The 24,288-nt window shown below is 44.5% G+C and overlaps 1 protein-coding gene across 1 annotated transcript in view; it reads left to right on the forward strand.

The window, feature by feature from the left end:
• pikfyve (phosphoinositide kinase, FYVE finger containing) overlaps positions 1-24,288 on the forward strand; it is a gene marked incomplete at its 3' end in the record, with an annotated part of 153,362 nt that overhangs the window by 72,809 nt on the left and 56,265 nt on the right. Inside the window, exons 9-10 of the mRNA XM_034165223.1 lie at positions 13,779-13,936; positions 24,084-24,195. Coding sequence (XP_034021114.1) covers positions 13,779-13,936; positions 24,084-24,195 — 270 coding nt within the window. The remainder of the gene's footprint in view (positions 1-13,778; positions 13,937-24,083; positions 24,196-24,288) is intronic.

Raw genomic sequence — 24,288 nt, forward strand, 5'->3', positions numbered from 1 at the left:
CAGTAACAGGCTGTGTGGCATGCATTATGCAGTGGCGCAGTAACAGGCTGTGCGGCTGTGTGGCATGCATTATGCAATGGAGCAGTAACAGGCTGTGCGGCTGTGTGGCATGCATTATGCAATGGCGCAGTAACAGGCTGTGCGGCTGTGTGGCATGCATTATGCAATGGCGCCGTAACAGGCTGTGCGGCTGTGTGGCATGCATTATGCAATGGTGCAGTAACAGGCTGTGCGGCTGTGTGGCATGCATTATGCAATGGTGCAGTAACAGGCTGTGTGGCATGCATTATGCAGTGGCGCAGTAACAGGCTGTGCGGCTGTGTGGCATGCATTATGCAATGGAGCAGTAACAGGCTGTGCGGCTGTGTGGCATGCATTATGCAATGGCGCAGTAACAGGCTGTGCGGCTGTGTGGCATGCATTATGCAATGGCGCCGTAACAGGCTGTGCGGCTGTGTGGCATGCATTATGCAATGGTGCAGTAACAGGCTGTGTGGCATGCATTATGCAATGGTACAGTAACAGGCTGTGTGGCATGTGTTATGCAATGGCACAGTAACAGGCTGTGTGGCATGCGTTATGCAGTGGCGCAGTAACAGGCTGTGTGGCATGCGTTATGCAGTGGCACAGTAACAGGCTGTGTGGCATGCGTTATGCAGTGGCGCAGTAACAGGCTGTGTGGCATGCGTTATGCAGTGGCACAGTAACAGGCTGTTTGGCTGTGTGGCTTGAGAGAATAGTAAATATTTTATTCTTTAATTTCCAGGTATTTGTGGGCCGGTCCAAGTCAGCCAAGGGCTGGATACGGCCCGCGGTCATAAAATACCCAGGTGTGCATTAATGTGCTTATATTAAGTCATACTGCTATTTAAGCTGCTTGGGCTCCTGTTTAGCCCTTAACTTAAAATAAAAGGCTCACATGAGCATTGAATGTTTATACTGGCTCCTCAATTCAGCAAGAAGCAAACTAGAAATATGTGTATAACTAAATGCCAAAGTGGCACAACAAATATGTAAACAGACATTATTTCAGCATAGAATAACAACAGGTGGGTAAACAAACTGCCCGAGAAGATTGTAGATAATTAAAATCTAGATCTACAGTCATTGTGCGTCTTCACTCGCCAGAATTTTCACCTTCACATATGCCATAGCCTTATCTGGATCTGTGAACACCAAGTCATCCTCTCCGTGTGTGATGCGGAGCCGTGCTGGAAAAAGTAATCCATAACGCACTCCTTCTCACGCAGAAGCCTCTTTATGCCTGAAATGCTGCTTGAGCCTTGATCATGCCGGCTGCGTAATTAAATGGAATGGTAAATGGACTGCATTTATATAGCGCTTTTCCATCTGCATCAGACGCTCAAAGTGCTTTACAGTTATGCCTCATATTCACCCCGATGTCAGGGTGCTGCCATACAAGGCGCTCACTACACACCGGGAGCAATAGGGGATTAAAGGCCTTGCCCAAGGGCCCTGAGTGATTTTCCAGTCAGGCGGGGTTTGAACCCATGATCTTCTGGACTCAAGCCCAACACCTTAACCACTAGACCATCACCTCCCCATATTGGGGAGGTAATTGGGGAAGATCATAACCTGAGCACCTTTAAAGCGTAGTTGGCCACGCGTACAAACACAGTGTAAAACCTCCACACGTTCTTGGTAATAATGAAGTTTGGCAACAGTCACCCGCGGTCTTCCGCCTGCTATTTTCTGGCCACGTGACCGATGTGAGTGATCCACCAGCGGCTCCTTCTCCAGCTGTAATGCCTCTTTCAGTATTGTAGCAACCGCTGCAGCAGAGCTGGACTCGGTCTCAGCGACACCAAGAATACGAACGTTACATCTGCTCATTCAGCCCTCTATATCTTCACCTTTCTCCTTCAACCCTTTTAATTCAGCTTTCAGCTCGGCTATGTTTCTCGTAAAGCGACCACTTCATCTGACCATGTAGACAAGCCCTCCTCCATTTCACTAACTCCAGCATTAATCTGAGCCTGGGCTCGACAATAGCACTGGTCCGATGGCCCGGCGGCCTTTTTTACATGTTCCGGGCCACCACGGGCCAGTGAAGTTCATATTTCAGTGGTCCGTATGGGCCAGTAAGAATTAAAATCGCTTTGGGCAGATTTATTAGTCTAATGCCGCGTTCACACCGGGCGCGATCAGATGCTGCAAATTCGCGGGGGTCGCGTAGCAACGGATGCACCTCCTTCACCGGGTGTGTCGCTCTGCTTTTGCTGCGAAAATTCGCCCCGGTGCGTCATCAAATAGGAGGAGCTTCCATTCAGCTCGCCGGCTCCGGTTGTCAGTCAAGTTAACATGACAGACCTTGATCACACGGAGTGAGTTGTTGTGGAAAGCTGACAAACGTCATGAGATGTTCCCAATTCAGGCAGTATCATTATTTGCTGCAGGAGCTGCGTCTGGATGACGGCTGCTGGTCCTTCTGCCTCTGCAGGACCCAACTTGAGGACCAACTGTCCCGTTCATGCGCGCACATGTAAACAATTAAAAAAAAAGAAAAAGAAACTCCGCTCCCGCTGCTGTGGGGCTGCTGCTCCTCCAAAAACTCTTGTCATAGTTGTGAAATAAAGGACAAAAGAGACATACGTCCTGCTCACAGGCTGCTACCAGAGACAGGACATGTTGCACCACTTCGCAATGTTGGGAACATTGCCGAAGTGCAGACAAACTTCGTCTGCAGGCGCATCTTCTGATGTGGCGCAAATTTCGCTTCAACATCGACGCGTCATTTTCGCTTAAGCAAGATCGAGCGCAGTGAATATTATGAATTTCTTGAAACCTCCTGCCCCTGGGCAGAAACCAGGAAAGCAAAGGAAAGAACAGCTATCACCCTCAAAACAAGCACAGAAGAGGAAGGCTGCTGATGCTGAATATGAGAAGAAAAGGGTGAGGAAAACTTGGCAAACTTCCTGGAAGAAAAGACGGCCATGGCTGGAGCGTGATGAGGAGAGTGAGGTTGTCTTCTGTGGAACTTGTAGGGCCATGCCAGAATATGCTAACAAGTAAGTATAAATATACCATGTCCTGGTAGACATTGTGGTATGATTTCATACGCCAGTTTAAAAGTCTAATCAGTATGACCTTGTGGAAACCTCACGGTGACAACATTAGCAAGGGAACATGGTTTATGAAATTTAACATATTAATTTTGTAAATGATCAAGAAATAAATTTATTTTTGTATTAATGTCTGAGTGTTGAAAAAATTCCTATCAGTTACCTACCGACATTTTTTTCAAAGTTTACTCACTTTAAGGTTTTATCATGTAGTATAAGAATTTTGTGTTTGTTTTCAAGTGTTTTTACATTAAGGAAACCCAATTCTAATGTCTGAGTGTTGATTTAAAAAATTCTTATCAGTTACCCCCCGGTTCGGCACAGGCGTGAAAGTATGGGCCAGTGATATTTTCATCCGGGCCAGTAACTTTCAGATTCTACTGGCCCTGTGGGCCAGTGCATAAATTGCCTTATTGTCAAGCCCTGTGAGCGCTGTAGTGTTATTAGTTAGTGCTGTTTTCACTGACTGTAGTTCCACCTTAAGCATGTTGAAATCTTCTGCGAGGGCCTCTTTAATTTCTTTCTTTATCACCGCAGAGATATCAGCTTTCACATCCAGAACTACCTCTGCCTTCAGGTCTGCCATCATGTCGGCTTTGTGACCTTAGGGAAAGGAGGAACAGAGCTTATCTGCAGTATCTGGAGAACTCTAGTCTGAGGCTGTGGCACGCCTACGACTGCTTTGTCCAGTGTACTTATATTTCCAAAGATTTGCAGCCATGTCAGGATTTTAGCAATGTGTAGAACAGCAGTGTTCCAAAAACTGAACCGAGTGAGCCAAAAAAGTTTCAGAATTTACTTAAGAAAATGCTCATTCAAGCAGGCTTCTCGGGAGCCCTCTTCCAACACGTCTTACCAATTGAGAGCCTTAATGCTGGACTGCGGTAAACCAGAAAATAGAACATTGCAGTAGTCCAATCTAGAAGAGACAAATGCATGGATCAGGGTCTCAGCATCAGCCATAGACAGGATGGGACGAATCTTCACTATGTTTCGCAGGTGGAAGAAAGCAGTCCTCGTAATAGCTCTAAAGTGGAGGTCAAAGGACAATGTAGGATCAAAAATTACCCCAAGGTTCCTCACTTTGTCAGTGTGATGTATGACACACGAGCCTAGGCTAAGCGTTAACTTGTCAAATTGATGCCGAAGTCTTGCTGGACCAAAAACCCATCATTTTGGTCTTGTCCAAGTTTAAAGGTAGGAAATTGCTGGACATCCAGCTTTTGACTGATGCAAGGAAATCTTCTAAGGATTTTATGTGGATGAGATTACCAGCAGTTATTGGCATGTACAACTGGGTATTATCAGCATAGCAGTGAAAGGTACTCCCAAAACACCACAATATTTGCCCAAGGGGTGCTCTATAAAGGGAGAAAAGCAGGGGGCCTAAGACAGACCCCTGGTGAACCCCAAATTTCATGTCACTAAGGTTAGAGGTAGTGCTATTGTTCAAAACACAGTGAGAACGACTGGTCAAGTATGACGTCAACCATGCAAGGGCACTCCCAGTAATCCCACAATGATTCTCCAGCCTATCAAGTAGAATATGATGATCCACTGTATCAAATGCAGCACTGAGATCTAACAGCACCAGAACTGTAGTGGTGTCTGAATCCATTGTAAGCAGAAGATCATTCACCACTTTAGTGAGAGCCGTCTCTGTGGAATAATATTTTCTAAAAGCAGACTGCAGTGGCTCAAAGAGATTATTCTCAGTAAGATAGTCTACGAGCTGCCGTGACACCACTTTTTCCAGAATTTTAGAGACAAAATGATAGATTTGATATCGGCTGATAGTTTTTCAATACACTAGGGTCAAGATTAGGTTTCTTAAGTAATGGTTTAATCACTGCAGATTTGAAACATTTAGGAACAGATCCAGAAGTTAATGAAAGATTAATAATTTCCAGCACAGTCGGCCCAAGAGTGGGCCACAGGTCCTTAAACAGTTTTGTTGGTATAGAATCAAATAAACAGGTTGTGCTTTTTGTTGATGTTACGAGTTTTGTCAGCATGTCTAGTGAGATACTATCAAATTGTGTAAATCTAGGTAATACCTCAGTAATGGCGCTCACCTCAATAGCAGGGTGTAGTGGCTGGGTTAAGGCATGCTGGGATATGTTTAGTCATCAATTTATTTCTGAAAGTAATCTAAGAAATCTTGTGCTGTAAAAGGACCGCGACTTACAGGTGGTTGTCCATGATTAAATGTTGCGACCATGTCGAACTAGAACTTTGAAGTGTGCTTGTTTTTGTTGAACAAATCAGTGTAGTAGGTCCACTTTGTAGCCAGTAGTGTATGCTTATAGTCTAAAATAGCATTCTGCCACGTGAGGTGGAATGCTTCCAGTTTTGAACAACGCCATTTTTGTTCTAGACCTCTAGCCTTATGCTTGAGGCCATGCATGTAATCCTTGAACCAAGGTGACTGTTTTGGGGGTGTGTGGTTTTAATATAGGTGGAGCGATCATGTTGAGTTGAGTGTGGTTATGAGCACCGAGTTTAAGCTGTCCACAAGACCGTCTACTGAATGGTCATTTTCCCAAAGTCGCGCTAAGATATCAGGCAGTCTGGCTTCAAGTTCAGTCATAGTTGAAGAGTTGATATATCGCTGCAATGATAAATAAGGTTCTTTGGTCCGGTAAACATGGCAACAAGAGTGTAAATTTAATAAGTGAGTGATTTGAGACCACTGACGCAAGAGGCACAATGGCAGTATTTGTGACAGCAATATCGCGAACAAGGACCAAATCCAAATCCATTTCCACTAATGTATGTTGAACCCTGAATCCATTGCTGGAATCCCAATTCATCCATAATGTCCATACATGATTTGCAGAATGGATCAGAAGGCTTATTTATACAACCCCAGTTCCAGTGAAGTCGGGATGTTGTGTAAAATGTAAATAAAAACAGAATCCAATGATTTTCAAATCCTCTTCAACCTATATTCAATTGAATACACCACAAAGACAAGATATTTAATGTTCAAACTGATAAACTTATTGCTTTTGTGCAAATATTTGCTCATTTTGAAATGGATGCCTGCAACACGTTTCTAAAAAGCTGGTACAGTGGTCTGTTTCCCACTGTGTTACATCACCTTTCCTTCTAACAACACTCAATAAGCGTTTGGGAACTGAGGACACTAATTGTTGAAGCTTTGTAGGTGGAATTCTTTCCCATTCTTGCTTGATGTACGACTTCAGTTGTTCAACAGTCCGGGGTCTCCGTTGACGTATTTTGTGCTTTATAATGCACCACACATTTTCAATGGGCGACAGGTCTGGACTGCAGGCAGGCCAGTCTAGTACCTGCACTCTTTTACTACGAAGCCACGCTGTTGCAGAATGTGGCTTGGCATTGTCTTGCTGAAATAAGCAGGGACGTCCCTGAAAAAGATGTTGCTTGGATGGCAGCATGTGTTGCTCCAAAACCTGGATGGACCTTTCAGCATTGATGGTGCCATCACAGATGTGTAAGTTTCCCATGCCGTGGGCACTAACACACCCCCATACCATCACAGATGTGTAAGTTGTCCATGCCATGGGCACTAACACACCCCCATACCATCACAGATGCTGGCTTTTGAACTTTGTGCTGGTAACAATCTGGATGGTCTTTTTCCTCTTTTGTTAATGATTTTCCTCAACGTCCATGATTTCCAAAAACAATTTGAAATGTGGACTCATCAGACCACAGCACATGAAACAGCATGAAACACTATTCAATTGAATATAGGTTGAAGAGGATTTTCAAATCATTGTATTCTGTTTTTTACATTTCACACAATGTCCCAACTTCATTGGAATTGGGGTTGTAAATGACTCCAGAGGTGTTATCAGGTTACAAAAACAGCCTTTTCAGTTCTCACTAGCTTTAACATAATATATCAAATCAAATCAATTTTATTTATATAGCGCCAAATCACAACAAACAGTCGCCCCAAGGTGCTTTATATTGTAAGGCAAAAGCCATACAATAATTACAGAAAAACCCCAACGGTCAAAACGACCCCCTGTGAGGAAGCACTTGGTGACAGTGGGAAGGAAAAACTCCCTTTTAACAGGAAGAAACCTCCAGCAGAACCAGAAAAAAAAACAAAAAAAACTACATAATTTGCCAGCATTAATCAAGAAGAAAATCAGAAGAAATACTAAGGTGATCGCCGGCCGCCAGCCCTAAGCTTCAACAAAAGACCCAGAATTTAGGTGACGTTGAGGCCGCGGCCCGCTCCAATTACTAATAAATGAATTAAAAGAGTAAAAAGCGTAAAACAAAACTGTACCAGTATGCTAGCCATATGAAAGGGAAAATAAGTGCGTCTTAAGTCTGGACTTGAAAGTCTCCACAGAATCTGACTGTTTTATTGATGCAGGGAGATCATTCCACAGAACAGGGGCACGATAAGAGAAAGAGATTATTCTCAGTAAGATAGTCTACGAGCTGCCGTGACACCACTTTTTCCAGAATTTTAGAAAAAAATGATAGATTTGATATCGGCCGATAGTTTGTCAATACACTAGGGTCAAGATTAGGTTTCTTAAGTAATGGTTTAATCACTGCAGATTTGAAACATTTAGGAACAGATCCAGAAGTTAAAGAAAGATTAATAATTTCCAGCACAGTCGGCCCAAGAGTGGACCACAGGTCCTTAAACAGTTTTGTTGGTATAGGATCAAATAAACTGGTTGTGCTTTTTGTTGACATTACGAGTTTTGTCAGCACGCCTAGTGAAATACTGTCAAATTCTGTAAATCTAGGTAATACCTCAGTAGTGGCGCCCACCTCAATAGCAGGGTGTAGTGGCTGGATTAAGGCATGCTGGGATATGTTTAACCTGATGTCTTCTATTTTCTTCCCAAAGTAATCCAGGAAATCTTGTGCTGTAAAAGGAGAGTGAACTACAGGTGGTTGTCCATGAAAAAGTGTTGCCACCGTGTTGAACAAGAACTTTGAGTTATGCTTGTTTTTGTTGATCAAATCAGAGTAATAGGTCCACTTTGTAGCCAATAATGCATGCTTATAGTCTAAGATAGCATCACGCCGCTCAAGGTGAAATACTTCTAATTTTGAACGACGCCATTTCCGTTCTAGACCTCTTGCTTTATGCTTGAGGTCACTTAGATAATTGAACCAAGGTGACTGTGATTTGGGGGAGCGTGGTTTTAACACAGGTGGTGCAATCATGTCGAGTGTAGTTTTGAGCACTGAGTTTAAACTATCCACAAGTCTGTCTACTGACTGGGTATTTGTCAAATGTGAAGCTAAGACATCAGGCAATCTAGCTTCGAGTTCAGTCTTAGTTGAGGAGTTGATGCATCGCTGTAGTGATATATAAGGTTGTTGTTCCAATAAACATGGCAGTGAAACTGTAAACCTAATAAGTGAGTGATCAGACACCACTGATGTAAGAGGCATGATGTCAATATTCGTGACAGCAATACCACGTGCGAGAACCAAATCCAGGGTATTTCCACTAATGTGCGTCGAATCCCGAATGCATTGCCGAAATCCTAATGCATCCACAATTTCCATAAATGATTTGCAGAGGGGATCAGAAGGCTTATTTATATGAACGTTAAAGTCACCAATGATCAGAATGTTATCTGCACTAGTTGACAAGTTAGAGATGAGCGCACCAAATTCATCTAAGAATTCAGAATATGGGCCAGGAGGCCTATATACAGTGACAAAGTAATACGACTGATTTTTATTCTTCTGACCTTGGCAATGTGTAATATCCTGAGCAGAGAATCAGATGCTCAAACGAGTGATATTTGTAACCCCCAACAGCTAATAAGATAAACCTAGATTTATAAATAAAAGCAACACCCCCGCCTTGCCTCGCATCACGAGGGACGTGACTAAATGTATATGCTGGTGGGCAGGCCTCATTTAAGGGGAGGACAGCTGTAGGTTTAAGCCAGGTTTCACATAACCCAATCATATCTAAGTGATGATCAATAATTAGATCATTGATCAACAATGATTTTGAGGACGGTGATCTTATGTTAATGAGACCCAGTCTGAGGACCTCAGTGGGGTTGACAGTTAAACTGTTTTGGTTTAGGGGTGGTTCCAGAGTAGCATACATAAGATGCCTTGAAGTAGGTTTAGGTTTGAGACATTCCACGCACGTTGTAGGTAGCAGACACAAAATCTTTGCTATTGCTAGAACAACCACTGGGCCATCCTCAATTTCAACATCATCCAATATAGTAATGGGTATTATGTTTGGAAAGCATATCCCTCTATGATTTTTATGGACACGACTACAGACGCAGGCCACAGTCTCAACTTGTTGAAATTCCCTCCCTGGCAAATAAACTGCACTATCACCATAGTGGATTTTCTGCACTAAATTCCCCGCTAAGCTAATGGATTCCACACCCACATTTGTCATAAGCCTTGCAGGGTCTCTAATCACCTGCTCCGTGGCCTGCTTTAGATTCCTAATGTTACCCTCCCTATAGAGCTCTATCTGTGTTCACAGACACGATGGCGGCGCCTTCCCCAGTAGGGAGGAGGCCGTCCGGCATCAGCAAGCCACGGCGGCCCCAGAACGAACGGCAGTTATCAATAAAGCTAAAACCTTGCTGTCTACAAAACTGCGGCAGCCACCTATTTAACGATGTCAGCCTGCTAAACGCCTCATCAGTACCCTGGGAGGGGAGTGGACCAGAGGCTATTAATCGATGCCGACACATCTTTCTGGCAAGGTCACAAGTCCTCTCTATGTCCATTTTTGTGACCTCTGAGTGCTTCATCCTGGTATTATTGGTGCCAACGTGAATAACTGTGTGACTATATCTCATGACATGTTACTTCATCTGTCTTCCCTTCTGCAGCATCAGCACCCTAAGATGAGATGCAGTGTCGGGAACTCTGGCCCCAGGAATACATTTAACGTCAGTCGGCGACTGTAACCTGACTTTGCGGGTGATAGAATCCCCTATCACTAAAGTCCGGTGTTTCGGCCTGGAGACAGGAGTGGAAGTCACTTGTGGGCTCAGAGAATTCACATCTGGCAAATCCAAGGAGGAGAACCGATTCACAGTTCGCACTGGCGAGTGTAACCGGGGTGCCACAACCGGGCACCATGCCCTACGCGGCTTCTCCACCTTGCCACAGTCCGAAAGCTGTCCTCCACAGCCGGCGTTTCTAAGCTGATGCTAATGGACTCGCTAACTGGCCCAACACTAACCTCATCTGGAGTGCCCGTAATATCTAACTCCATTGCGCTAAGAAGCTGCTCTAACTTACGGACACGGCTCTCTAAGAGAGCCACCCTATCTTCCAACATCACGCAGGATTTACGGACGGTGTAAAGTATAATTAGTAGTGTACTTTGTGCACTAAAAAATTCAAGAATGTAGCCAAGCAAACACGAGCTAACCAATAATGGATAAGCTAACCACTCCTAAGGCTCACACAGACGCAAATAAATAAATTAAAATTCACAGCAGTTACACTGAAAAACTAACAGAAGTATTAAACAGGTAAAAAAGCAGCAGCTATAAAATACACTAAACAGTTAATTAACTAACAGGAGTGTAAAAAAAATGAAAAAAAAATGATGATGGGGGTCTGAAGTAGCTAACGCAAGCTAACCGCTATCGAAAATGCTAGCTGCTCCTAAGATTTTACACAGGAGTAAAATAATTACTTAAAATTCACAGCAGTTCAACTGAAAAACGAACAGAAGTATTAAATGGGTAGAAAAGAAAGAGCTATAAAAGTAACAACGGAGAGGGGAGGTGTCGACCTAGCTAGCGAAAGCTAACCGCTAGAAAATGCTAACTGCTAGCGATTCACAACAGGACTGTTGTTAAATAACGTTCAGAGTAGATACAATTAATAATCAGAAGAGTGTTAAACAGAAACAAAAGAAGCGTATACAACCGTGTGAAGTTCAGAGCATCACAGCAACAAACAATCCGGCATCTCCAATATTTATCAAGACTGTGTACAGGACAGGATACCACAGATGTACTCAAGAAGTTATCTTGAGTACATCTGTGGTATCTTGTACAAAATAATTTTGAAAATCAAATCAATTTTATTTATATAGCGCCAAATCACAACAACAGTTGCCCCAAGGGGCTTTATATTGCAATGCAAAAGCCATACGATAATTACAGAAAAACCCCAACGGTCAAAACGACCCCCTATGAGCAAGCACTTGGAGACAGTGGGAAGGAAAAACTCCCTTTTAACAGGAAGAAACCTCCAGCAGAACCAGGCTCAGGGAGGGGCAGTCTTCTGCTGGGACTGGTTGGGGCTGAGGGAGAGAACCAGGAAAAAGACATGCTGTGGAGGGGAGCAGAGATCAATCACTAATGATTAAATGCAGAGTGGTGCATACAGAGCAAAAAGAGAAAGAAACACTCGGTGCATCATGGGAACCCCCCAGAGAATGCCAGCACTGTGAAGGAAAAATGCATGCTTTACTTCGGTCTGAAGGATGAGCGTAACGAGGCCAGGGTCACTCCTGGCTTGTTTGTCTTTGCTGAATAAAATATGTTGAGCTCCTCTACGTTCACGACAAAACATCTGATCATGGCCTGACCAGCCAAGGCCATGATTGTGTTTTGGATTGTTTAAGACGGCACTCTGAGTTTGTGAGATCAGAAGGCTCCGTGGGATATGTTTGCATGCAGTATCCATCTGGATCTTCTCTAGGTGCGCCTGATTTCTGCTTCAACTGCAGTTAAATCTCTCTTTGCATCGTACGTATCTGAGTCACTGGTGGTCCTTGCTCCTTGGTCTCATTTCTCTGCTGACATCGTAGCGAAAATTCCACAACAAATACCATGAATGATGGGGCAGCCCGGTGCATGATTCACATCTCTGTGCATCTTGGGCACCATATAAAAAGTTGCAAGACCAAGGTTCAGCTGGGTACAAACGCCCATATTCTTTGTTACTAATCCGTTTGTCTTGGCCCTGAAAAGGAGGTCATTCAATTCTTGTTTTAGTGTGTCCAGGGGGTTAGATGGCACTCGGTCATCGAAACTGGTATTATCAGGTTGGTGAAGTGCCTCTGATACATACGGCTGAATGGATCCTTGTCATTTGATTGGTGCTTTGTATGTCACATGACATGGATTAATTCATCCCATTTGTGTTGCACTGCATTTAGAGTGCAAATTTGGTTCCATACGTTTGGTACCATTGCACTCTGCACGTGCACGCGCGCACACAGAACAAATCCACTGTGCTGCCTGGAGGCTGTGAGCACGAAGAGAGAAGAAAAGCTCGACTCATTTCTGACGTGATTTTTTTTTTTTTTTCTGCTGCACTGAGGACGTACAGTCGACTGAGCTGGTTGTGTGTGTTCACGCACGCGCAGGGGACAATGACACGATGATTTGATTGAGCTAACAGACGCTGCTGCACACACACACAAAATCCACTCCGCTGTAAGCCGTCTGGATGCATGAAGAGCTGCTCACAAGAAACATTGACGTGATTTTTGGCTGAACTGAGGAACTACACATAGTCTTTTTATGGAAGTCCGAAGTTAGTGCACGGCATCACTGGACTACACGTTACAGTGGAACACCAAAATCGAAGTCCCTTTTCTGTTGTTTATAAATTAATAAAATATCAAATGACAAGGATCTATTTTAGCCGTTATATAAAACAAATACTTAATGTTTTTACATTCTTTCAGTGGAATGAATGTTTAATTCTGAAATGGCGAAGCCTCGTTGAATGGTTTCTTCCAGATTTCACCTCATGAAATATTCGTACCATTGAACTCATAAACATTCATTATTTGTATATTATAAAGAGCTTTTTCCCCCTAAGTGCCTTTTTTTTTTTTTTTTTTTTTTTTTTTTTTTTACACGTCCACCAAGGACATAAAATCACCAGCGTTTATTTATTTGTTTGCCTGCCTGTTAGCAAGATTACGTCAAAGCTACTTCACAGATTCTCATCACATTTTCACCACGGATACATATTGGGCCATGGAAGAACTCCATTAAATTTTGGAGGTGATCCGGATCCAAATCCGGATTCTGCATCAAGATTTCACTTTATATACGCTTTAAAGGATTACTTTAAAACTACATCATGGATTTTCACCACGGATACATATTAGGCCATGAAGACTCCACTGAATTTTGGAGCTGAACCAGATCCAGATTCTGGATCAAGATCCACTTTATATAGGCTTTAAAGGATTAAGTCAAAACTGCTTCAAGGATTTTGACGAAGGTTTCAACACACATACCTATGAGGGCATGGAAGACTCCATTAAATTTTGGAGATGATCTGGACCTGGATCTGGATTCTGGATCAAGTTTCACTTTATATCGTCTTTGAAGGATTACACCAAAACTACTTCACCGATTCTCACCACATTTGCGCCACAGATAGGACATGGAAGACTCCACTGAATGGAGGTGATCTGGATCCAGGTTGGCAAACATCAAAAATCTCTTTTTTTATTTGTTGTTACCAGAATCAAAGGACTCTGGATGTGCTGAAATAATTACTGACCTCCAAATAAATGAATATTTGGCCTTTTTTTCCTGTTAGTATTTTTTGGCAAAATATTTCAGGGCTGGGGGGGGGGTCTCGTTTGGGGTAGATGTATATAATACTTTGGGAAACGCAGTTTTAGACAAAGAGTCGAAAGCCCAGATATTTTCTTGGAGTTATGGCATATGTTGTAATCTGCAGGACTCCACCCAGCTGAAGGACCTATGGAAGAAGATCTGCCACAACAACACAGGGATGGAGTTTCAGGACCACAGGTACTGGCTGAGGACCTACCCCAACTGCATTGTGGGAAAGGAGCTGGTCAACTGGCTGCTGAGGAACGGCACCATTTCCACCAGGTATCCTCCGAGTGTCATAAGAACCATCTTTTGAACCTTCTTGAACTTTTAAGATTTTCTTCCATAGTAAGAGCCTTTGGCTTCTCCCTTTATTGACTCTGGGTCCCCAGAGCAGATTTGGTGAACGTTTTACACAACTCTACATTACATGGAGACTGGGCAGAAGTGGCCCAGTTAGAAATTCATGTCTGGGAGCATGTGCTAATTGCTGCATCCACTCAGAAACCTCAGAGTGTTTTAAGACAGAACTGGTGAAGGGGTCCAGTCAAAATGGGTTTCAGTCTTCCTAAAAAAGGCATTCATCTGCTCGTGACCATCAATTTGCACTGAAGCTGTGCTGCTTAAATAAAGCCTTGATCCCACCAAATAATGAAGGATGAATAATGAGCCATGTAGCTTTTTTTTTTTTTTCTTCTTTTTTTTTGTACAAGTCCAGTTATTCAACAACAGGCCTGGTATTTTTCCGGCCTGAGCTGGATTTCCAGCTTTTGGATCAGGATATATGCAGCGGAGGCGACAGGTTGCCATGTAATCCCTATGGAAGGACACATTGTGGATGTGTAGTGACATGGAGATGTCTGTCTGGAGTTTATACTTGACGTGGACATGTTCTGTCTCTGGCAATCAGCCTGTGAGCAGGACTTATGTCCCTTTTGTCTTTTATTTAACACAATTATGACAGAGTTTGAGGGGGAAAAAGTGAGGAAGTGCAGCAGCAGCTGGTGTTTTTTTAATTTTTTAAATTTTTTTTTTGCGTGCGCGCGAACGAATTGTCCGTGAAGATAATTTTATTAATTACACAGATGTATAATAAAACAAATGGTGACTGGTTTATAACACAATTATGACAGAGTTTGAGGGGATGGTCCGCGAATGACGTTTAGCACCGGGAAATATACCGGTTCTTTGTATAATAAGAGCTGCGAAATATACCCTGTTCTTTGTTTAATAACACGATTTTTCATCGGTCCAGCTCGATGTGATAACCAATCATTGAACGTGTTTTAATGTGGCTCGATCTGTATCAGAACAAAAATCTTTTCTTAGCATTTTGCAGGCGCCTGTTAAACAAAGCGATCAAACTGAAGAAAGAGATTATTTAGTGGATATGATTTTGACCAGTGCAGCTGATTGCCATAAGTAGTATTTTATGTTTTTTATCTGTGTAGTTTGAAGAGGTCTTAGTAAAAGGATTAAGCATCCATTACGAGTGTTCGCTAAATTTCAAAATTCAAATTGCTTATGAATTTTGGCATTTCAAAAATGAAATGCTTAGCTCATGTTGTAAGTTAATAACCATTCATTTATTGAAATAATAATTGTTTTTCACATATTTGAAACTTGGAGTGGATGCGAACCCAACCTTTTTCATTTTCTGCCTTGCTTTTCTTTTCACACTGATGTTCGCTTGGACTGGTCTGTTGAATAAACTATAAAATAATTGCCCTGAAAATATGAGCCCAGCAGCAAAAGTGTTCAGTGATGGTAGTATGTAGACAAAACCTGCAGAAGTTAGGGGAACCTATGCCCAGTTTTTGTTTGTGATTATTTTATTTTTGCTTTAGAAAACTGCATTGTAAAACACAAAGCACTTGACCTCAAAGATGGTAATGATTGTTTAAAATCTTTAACATTGGGCGTTCCTAAGAGTAGGCCTGAAACAATTACTCAAATAATTTGATTACAAAAAATGATCGAGGCAAATTCTGTGCCTCGAAGCTTTGTTTAAATGTTGTAGTACATATGCCAGGCCTGTGTGTGGTACTGTAACGTCCCCAGAAAAACAACAGGAGAAGACTAGAGCATGCACTCAGGCTGTGTAACAGCTAATAGTTTAGCCCTTAAAGCTATCGCTTTCCAATGCGACACAGAGTAAAATAAAGCCTTTTAAGAGAAAGAGGCTCCACACTGATCATCTGAAACAGACTGACTGCACATTTAAAGCGAAGCAGTGTGTTTGTCTATTATTAAAAAAACACACGTTCTGCTCGACGTGCTGAGTGACTATTGACCCGATGGCCGGGTTCCCACAGTCGAAGCCGGCTGCTGTTCAGACTCGCACTAAGTGTTTCGCTTTTTCTGGGCAACACACAACACTTCACAAACACGGTAACAAAAAAAAAACTAACTGCGAGGCTGCGTTCAACCTCCTGCAGAAATGCATCTGCTGAATCGCAGAGAAACGGGGATAAAAAATAAATTAAAAATCATGTAGGGATCCAGTCCACCAACCTTAAAAAAAACAAAAACTCAAAATGGTTACATTTTACAAATTGGGGGAAAAAAACAGAACAGAAAGCAACATCCCATCGCCATTTCAGCAAAATGTCAATACTTTGACACAGGAACATTGTGCCATTGCTTAGAGGGAGCCCTGGACTATTGATGTTGTTTAAAAATGCAAAAGTACTTTTTATCCGATTACTCAATTAATCGCCAGAATAATCGATAGAATACTCAATTACAAAAATAATCGATAGCTGCAGCCCTATCTGAGAGCTTTCCAAACAGGTTTGAAAAGGCCTAAAATCGCAGCCCCCAGCCTCGGGCTTTGCCCCTGGACCCCATTGGGGACCTAGGCGGCCCCCAAACCCCTTGACAAATTAGTTTCAGGCTTAGCCATATTGCCTCAGTGCCAGCCCTGCAACAATCGTGGGAGAATAGTGGCTCTCAGAGGGTCTTAGAGGCAGAATATTTGGCTAACGAGGCTCATCTCTTAGCGTGGCCCTAATTTCAAGAAGTTCAAAATTTAGCAACAACAGTGGTGGGGCAGTTTGTGTACGAGGCACTACGAGGATTTTAGAGGCATGTTTGTGGTGAGCACAAGGCTGTTAAAAGCCCATTATCCCAGCGCCTGACAGCTCCAAGGACAGGACAGGCTATTTTCACTCTGACCTCTTCTGCACTACAATTCCACCTCCTTTGTGTGCCGGATGTTGTATATAAAAATAATTGTTTTGTAGCGGATGAATCATTTTCTGTCACCTTGGATGTGAAAACACCTCTAATTGCTTCTGGAATCACAGAGGACCATTTCATCTGGCCCCTTTATTCCCTCTATGCTGCTTCATCAGGTGGAGAACATATTTGGAACAGCTTAAAAGGTACATATTTGTAATGTTTATATTGTAATAGCTTGGTAAAACTGTTGCATGTTCATTCCTTCGTATAAGCAGCTGTAAAAGTATGTTTATGATAGATTTAACATTTTGTTATGGATCAGATGAGCTCTGCTGTGTGTGCGCACTGACACAATGACGTACTCAAGACAAGCATTTATACAGAACACCAAATCACAAAAGAGTGATTTTGCAGTCAATAACAGATGAACACAAAGTTAAAAGTTGGATCACGGTGTCCAAATGACTGTGTGTTTAAAGCCGCGGAACAAATAAAGCCAGTGAGAAGGAGCACAGAGGCGACTGTCCAGGAATGCAGAACGCCAGTGCACCTCCGGGTACTCCGACTTCCTCCCACATCCAAAGACATGCACGTTAGATGGACTGGAAATGTTCAATTTTATGTCAACGCTTGTGCTAAATCACCTGCAGGTCCACCTCTGATCCGCTGTGGTGACCTAGAGTGGAAAAGGGGGGAGCTAAAGGGAGTTAGTTTTTGTTTTTTGGTGTAGTGACATTACTCCTCCTCCACATGTAAAAATAATCCCGATCATTAGGAATCAGGACTCTTTACTACCTGGAAGAAATATTTGATTTCACACAGTGGCGAAACTTTAAGACTTACTAAATGTTTTTAGGTCTCACATGAATGAATTAATTTGGCACTCTGTCGGGCAGGTTAGGTAGGAGACAATAGCAAGACTCACTTACACAGCTCTGTTTGAAAATAGGCTTTAATGAGGACGGAAGCAATGGTTGGTGCACGGGAAGGCAGTCCAAAAAATACAGCAGCAGTACCAAGAATATCAGGCAAAAACGAGGTCGGAATAAACAGGCAGGAGGTCGAGTCAACACTGAAGCAGGCAGATCTAGAGAATACAAGAACAAGAGCTGGTATGAAGGCACAGGGCGCAACAAACTGGCAAACAGCTGGTACAAGCTGTGAGCTAATAAAGCCCCAGGTGGCAATCAGTGAATCACACACAGGTGTTAGACCTCTTCAAATTAGACCTTTTTCATCAAACTTATGCAAACTGATGATATTATTCCCATTCTCCAAGGTCTAACTTAACTAAATATACCAATTACTTTGATCTTGGACCTTGGCTATGCCTGCCTCAAGAGCCATGCAGTTTTTTCAAAAACGCTGCAAAATTTGGGATATTATGTCCTTGTTTTCTTTGTTGCTTCCCAGAGGTTGATGCTGTAGCATTGAAAGTGGTACCAAATGAAAGCTAATAAAATTATCTTGCAAATGGTGTCAAACACATGAACACCTGTGTAAATTTTAACTAATTGTAATGCACAAACATACATATTTTTGATGCTTGGAAAGGATGACATCATATGATCCATAACTTTATCTCAAAAATGTTACTCTATAGTCTATACAGCTTTACTAAAGCGGTATGCTGCGTCAAGCTCAGTGAACGTCACATGACAAGTTTGACAAGTAAAAAGCCAAATTATCACCAAGTAAACAAAATCATAAATTTCACTGGAAGTAATGAGTAAAATATTTAGTTACAATGAGCCAAATGATACTGAATATATTAGCACTGCTATTAAAACAAAACATGCATTTTAATATTTTGCATTAACCTCCAGGAAACAATTATACACTGAACAAAAATATAAATCCAACACTTCTGTTTTTGCTCTCATTTTTCATGAGCTCTGTAGTCTATAGTTCTATGCTACAGCATCAACCTCTGGGAAGCTACAAAGAAAACAAGGACATAATATCCCGAATTTTGCAGTGTTTTTGAAAAAAGTCAACAATAAAACTACATGGCTCTTGAGGCAGGCATAGCCAAGGTCCAAGATCAAAGTAACTGGTATATTTAGTTAATTTAGACCTTGGAGAATGGGAATAATATCAGTTTGATGAAAAAGGTCTCATTTGAAGAGGTCTACACAGGCGTGCACAGCAAGAACCAGAAGAGGGGCGTGGTCCGAGAGAGAGAAAGAACCACAGACAGGCCCCAGCAACAAAACCCCACAAACCCAGAAAACACAGAAAAGAAATACAAAAGCAAGAAGAAAACAAAACAATCCAAAACCCCAGCAACGGAATACATAAACAGTCAGGCCCTGACAGTACCCCCGCCCCCACGGCCGACTCCCGACGGCCCAGGGGAGGAAGGATGAGCCACATGAAAGGCCCGAATGAGACCAGGGTCCAAAACAAACCGGGAGGGAACCCAAGACCGCTCCTCGGGGCCATAACCCGCTCAATCAACCAGATAATGGAAACCACGCCCACAACGGCGAGAGGCCAAAAGGCGGCGCACGGCGTAAACCGGGCCACCATCCACGAACCGGGCGGGGGGAGGGGGACCAGCAGGGAGAGGGCACAGCGAACTAGACTGGACCGGCTTGACCTGACTAACGTGGAAAGTGGGATGGACGCGCATGGACCGGGGAAGGCGGAGATGCACAGAAACAGGATTAATGACCCTAGACACCGAGAAGGGACCAACGAACCGGGGAGTCAGTTTTCTGGGAACCCCTCGTAGGGTCAAGTGACGCGTCGACAACCAAACCTTCTGTCCGAGAGCGTACGGTGGCGCGGCGGACCTCTTGCGATCCGCGGCGGTCTTATAGGCTGCGGAAGAACGCACTAAAGTGCGCCTAGCCCGCTCCCAGGTTCGTCGGTAATGGAGGATAAGACTAAGGGCCGAAGGAACAGACGAGCTGTTGTTAATTGTGGGAAAAACGGAAGGTTGGTGAACGAAAACCACCTGGAATGGGGAGTAACCGGAGGACGCGGAAGGCAAACTATTGTGCGCGAACTTGATCCAAGTAAGTTGTGATGACCAGGACGCCGGATCTTGGGAAGCGAGGATGCGGAGACCCTTTTCTAACTCCTGATTAAACCGCTCCAACTGCCCATTGGCTTGCGGATGGTAGCCCGAGGTTAAACTTGACGTGACCCTGAGAAGGCGGCAGAACTCCCTCCAGAAATGCGACACAATCTGTGGACCCCGGTCAGAACATCCTGTGGCAATCCATGTAATTTGAAAATATGTGTCAACATGACTACTGCCGTCTCCTTAGCGGACGGGAGGCGTGGCAATGGGACAAAATGAACCATCTTGGACAGGCGATCGACAACTGTTAGACTCACTGTGTTACTCTTTGAGGGTGAGAGACCACTAACAAAGTCCAAGGTGATGTGCGACCATGGACGGGTAGGAACCGGTAACGATAATAGTGCACTCGCAGGTGAACGGTTGGCGGATTTCTGCGTAGCGCAAACCTGACAGGCGTTCACATACTCAGTCACATCCCTGACAAGTCCTATCCACCAAAACCGCTGTTGTATCACGGAGATGGTCTTCTTGATCCCCGGATGGCAGAATAACTGGTTATCATGACTCCATCGAATTACCTCACCCCGAAGCGCGGTGGGGACATAAAGACGACCCGGCGGACACCCCGCGGCAGTAGGATCCATACTTAATGCTGATTTGACCCTCGACTCAATGTCCCAAGTAAGTGCGGACACAAAACAGGACTCGGGTAGTATGGTGTCTGGATCAGCGGGCGCGTCATCCGGATCCCCCTGACGGGATAATACATCTGGCTTCCCGTTTTTGGAGCCTGGTCGATAGGACAGCATAAAATTAAATCGGCTAAAGAAAATAGCCCACTTGGCCTGACGGGAGTTTAGACGTTTAGCTGCCCAGAGGTACTCAAGGTTCTTGTGATCAGTATAAACAATGAATGGTACCTGTGCCCCCTCCAACCAGTGCCGCCACTCCTCTAAGGCCACTTTAACCGCCAACAGTTCGCGGTCGCTGATGCCGTAATTTCGTTCCGCCGGCGACAGTTTTTTAGACAAGTAGGCGCACGGATGCAACCTATTGTCTGTGGGGTTACGCTGCGAAAGCACTGTCCCCACCCCAATGTTGGAGGCATCGACTTCCACCACAAACTGCCGAACGGGGTCAGGGAGGAGTAGCATGGGGGCCGCGGTAAAGCGATGTTTTAAGGTCTTGAATGCTTTCTCGCATTCCGGGGTCCAGGCAAATGGATGCAGTGTCGAGGTGACCGCATGCAGTGGCGCTGCTACCGTACTGAAATTCCGAATGAACTTCCGATAGAAATTTGTGAACCCTAAAAAACGTTGAACCTCTTTACGAGTTACGGGTACTGGCCAATCCCGCACCGCTGCCACTTTCTCCGGATCCATCCTTATCTCACCCTATGAAATAATGAAACCCAAGAAGGAGATTGTGGATCTGTGAAACTCACATTTCTGTGCTTTCACAAAGAGCTCATTATTAAGGAGGGTTCGTAAAACGGTGCGTACGTGATCATGGTGTGTAGCTAAATCCCGGGAGAAAATGAGTATATCGTCCAGATATACGAAAACAAACTTATTAAGATAGTCACGTAGCACATCATTCACTAAATTCTGAAAGACAGCGGGAGCGTTGGTGAGACCAAAAGGCATGACTAAGTATTCATAATGACTGGTCGGGGTGTTAAAAGCTGTTTTCCACTCATCTCCTTGTCTTATTCGGACTAAATGATAAGCATTACGCAAGTCAAGCTTAGTGAAAACTGTGGCTCCCTCCAACAACTCGAATGCAGAGGAGATGAGTGGTAACGGATAGCGGTTCTTAATGGTGCCGTCATTTAGACCTCGGTAATCGATACAGGGACGGAGCGTCTTGTCCTTCTTTTTGACAAAAAAGAACCCCGCCCCTGCATGAGAGGAAGAAGGACGAATTAGTCCTGCTGCCAGTGATTCCCGTATGTAATCATTCATCGCGTGGCGTTCAGGTGCCGACAGAGAAAAGAGTTTTCCCCGTGGCAGACTCGCCCCGGGGAGGAGTTCTATGGCACAATCATATTCGCGATGCAGAGGTAAGGTCTTGGCTTTTACCTTACTGAATACAGCGGCTAGATTGTGGTAACATTCAGGTACCCCCGCAAGGTCAGGATTAGTGCCCTGCGGAGAATGTTCGGGTTTAGGCAGGCATGAATAGTTACAGGCTGGACCCCAGGACGTGATCTCGCCCTTGACCCAGTCGAAATTCGGGCTGTGCCGTTGCAGCCAGGGATGCCCCAAGATTAGCGAGTGAGTCATGAAAACTGATTGACTCTGAATGTGTATGGGAAATCAGTAATTTGACAGACTGAGTACGATGTGTGATTTCGCCCAGGATGTGACCGTCCACAGCATGTACCACCAGAGGCCGAGTAATCCTATGTAGTTTCAGACGCAGGTACCTGGCAAGAGATGAGAGAATCAGGTTGGCATCAGAGCCAGAATCAATAAAAGCCGAAACAGATGTGGACATATGGTCTGACGTTAAAGTGGCTGGAATTATAGTTTGTGTAGAAACAGTGGAGATGGAATTTTGACTCACCCACAGTTCAGCCTTTGACCGCATGGTGGCACCCCTGGCTTGACAGTCGGCTATCAAATGGCCTGCTTGACCACAGTAAAAACAAAGGCCGTCCACTCGGCGACACTGTCGCTCAGCAGGAGTGAGGCGCATGCGCCCGAGCTGCATTGGCTCCTCAGTTCTGTGCTGGGATGACTCAGGCCGGGTTTGGAAGGATGAGGCAGAACGGGCAGGAGGCGTGTTGGAAGAATAGTCTGGATGGCGGTTCCCACGGCGAGGACGGTCTTGTAGGCGGCGATCTGTGCGGATGGCGAGCGCAATGAGATCGTCTAACTCTTCCGGCAAGTCTACGGCCACGAGCTGGTCTTGGATTTCTGCAGACAAACCCTGGAAAAAAGTGTCGTGGAGTGCAGCCAGGTTCCATTCGCTTTTCGCTGCCAGGATCTGGAAGTCTACGGCGTAATCTGCGACTCGGCAGCTGCCTTGCTTCAGTTTAAGGAGGGATCGTGCTGCTTCACATCCCGGGGCTGTGTGCTGAAAAACCTGCTCGAGGGCTCTTGAGAACGCCGGGAGCGAAGCACAGGCGGGTGATGATGATGTAAGCAATCTTGGATCTGTCAGACGGAAACATTGAGGCCATGAGTTCAAAATGTAATTCACATTGTGTGACGAATGGTTTAACGTCTCCTGAGTCACCTGAAAAACGTTCTGGACGTGACAGCTGGTTGCAAACAACTGGCACCGGAACAGTGGCCGACGAAACAGCTGGCAGCCCTGGTGGTTGGCTGGGATTGCCGGTGGCTGCATCCGACTTTGCCTGATGATCGAGTTGGGACAGTAGTTTGCTCATCTGATCACTAACTGATGCCATAAAGGTCTCTTGGCGAGTAACAAGCTCACTAAACCCAGAGCTTAGCATATCTAGCTTGTCCCCCTGTTGTGCGAGCTGCTGGCTGTGGTGGCGAACTGCCAGGTGGAACGTGTCTGAGTCTGCTGTCTCCATCGTTGGCCAGTTTGTTCTGTCAGGCAGGTTAGGTAGGAGACAATTGCAAGACTCACTTACACAGCTCTGTTTGAAAATAGGCTTTAATGAGGACGGAAGCAATGGTCGGTGCACGGGAAGGCAGTCCAAAAAATACAGCAGCAGTACCAAGAACATCGGGCAAAAACGAGGTCGGAATAAACAGGCAGGAGGTCGAGTCAACACTGAAGCAGGCAGATCTAGAGAATACAAGAGCAAGAGCTGGTATGAAGGCACAGGGTGCAACAAACTGGCAAACAGCTGGTACAAGCTGTGAGCTAATAAAGCCCCAGGTGGCAATCAATGAATCACACACAGGTGTGCACAGCAAGAACCAGAAGAGGGGCGTGGCCCGAGAGAGAGAAAGAACCACAGACAGGCCCCAGCAACAAAACCCCACAAACCCAGAAAACACAGAAAAGAAATACAAAAGCAAGAAGAAAACAAAACAATCCAAAACCCCAGCAACAGAATACATAAACAGTCAGGCCCTGACACACACACACAACACAAAAGCAATTTCACTATCAACCTGTTTCACCATCAACATGAACCAGGTTTCAGGGCAGTAGTAGGACTGAGCAGTTCCTCGCTTTGTTCAGGTTCCGTGTGGTAACAGGCTCCCTTCGTGCCCTGTTTTTCAGGGCCCAGGCTATCGCCATAGGACAGGCACTAGTGGACGGTCGCTGGCTGGACTGTGTCACCCACCATGACCAGCTGTTCAGGGATGAGTATGCTCTGTATCGCCCTCTGCAGGTGAGTTGACCTTCCTGTAGAGCCTGCTCACGCGGAGCTCTTCTGGATGCTCTTGGAGGTTGCTGCTGATTGTGTTGGTGTCTTTGTTGTGTA

Source organism: Thalassophryne amazonica, unplaced genomic scaffold (assembly GCF_902500255.1).
Source record: "Thalassophryne amazonica unplaced genomic scaffold, fThaAma1.1, whole genome shotgun sequence".
Classification (NCBI taxonomy): domain Eukaryota; kingdom Metazoa; phylum Chordata; class Actinopteri; order Batrachoidiformes; family Batrachoididae; genus Thalassophryne; species Thalassophryne amazonica.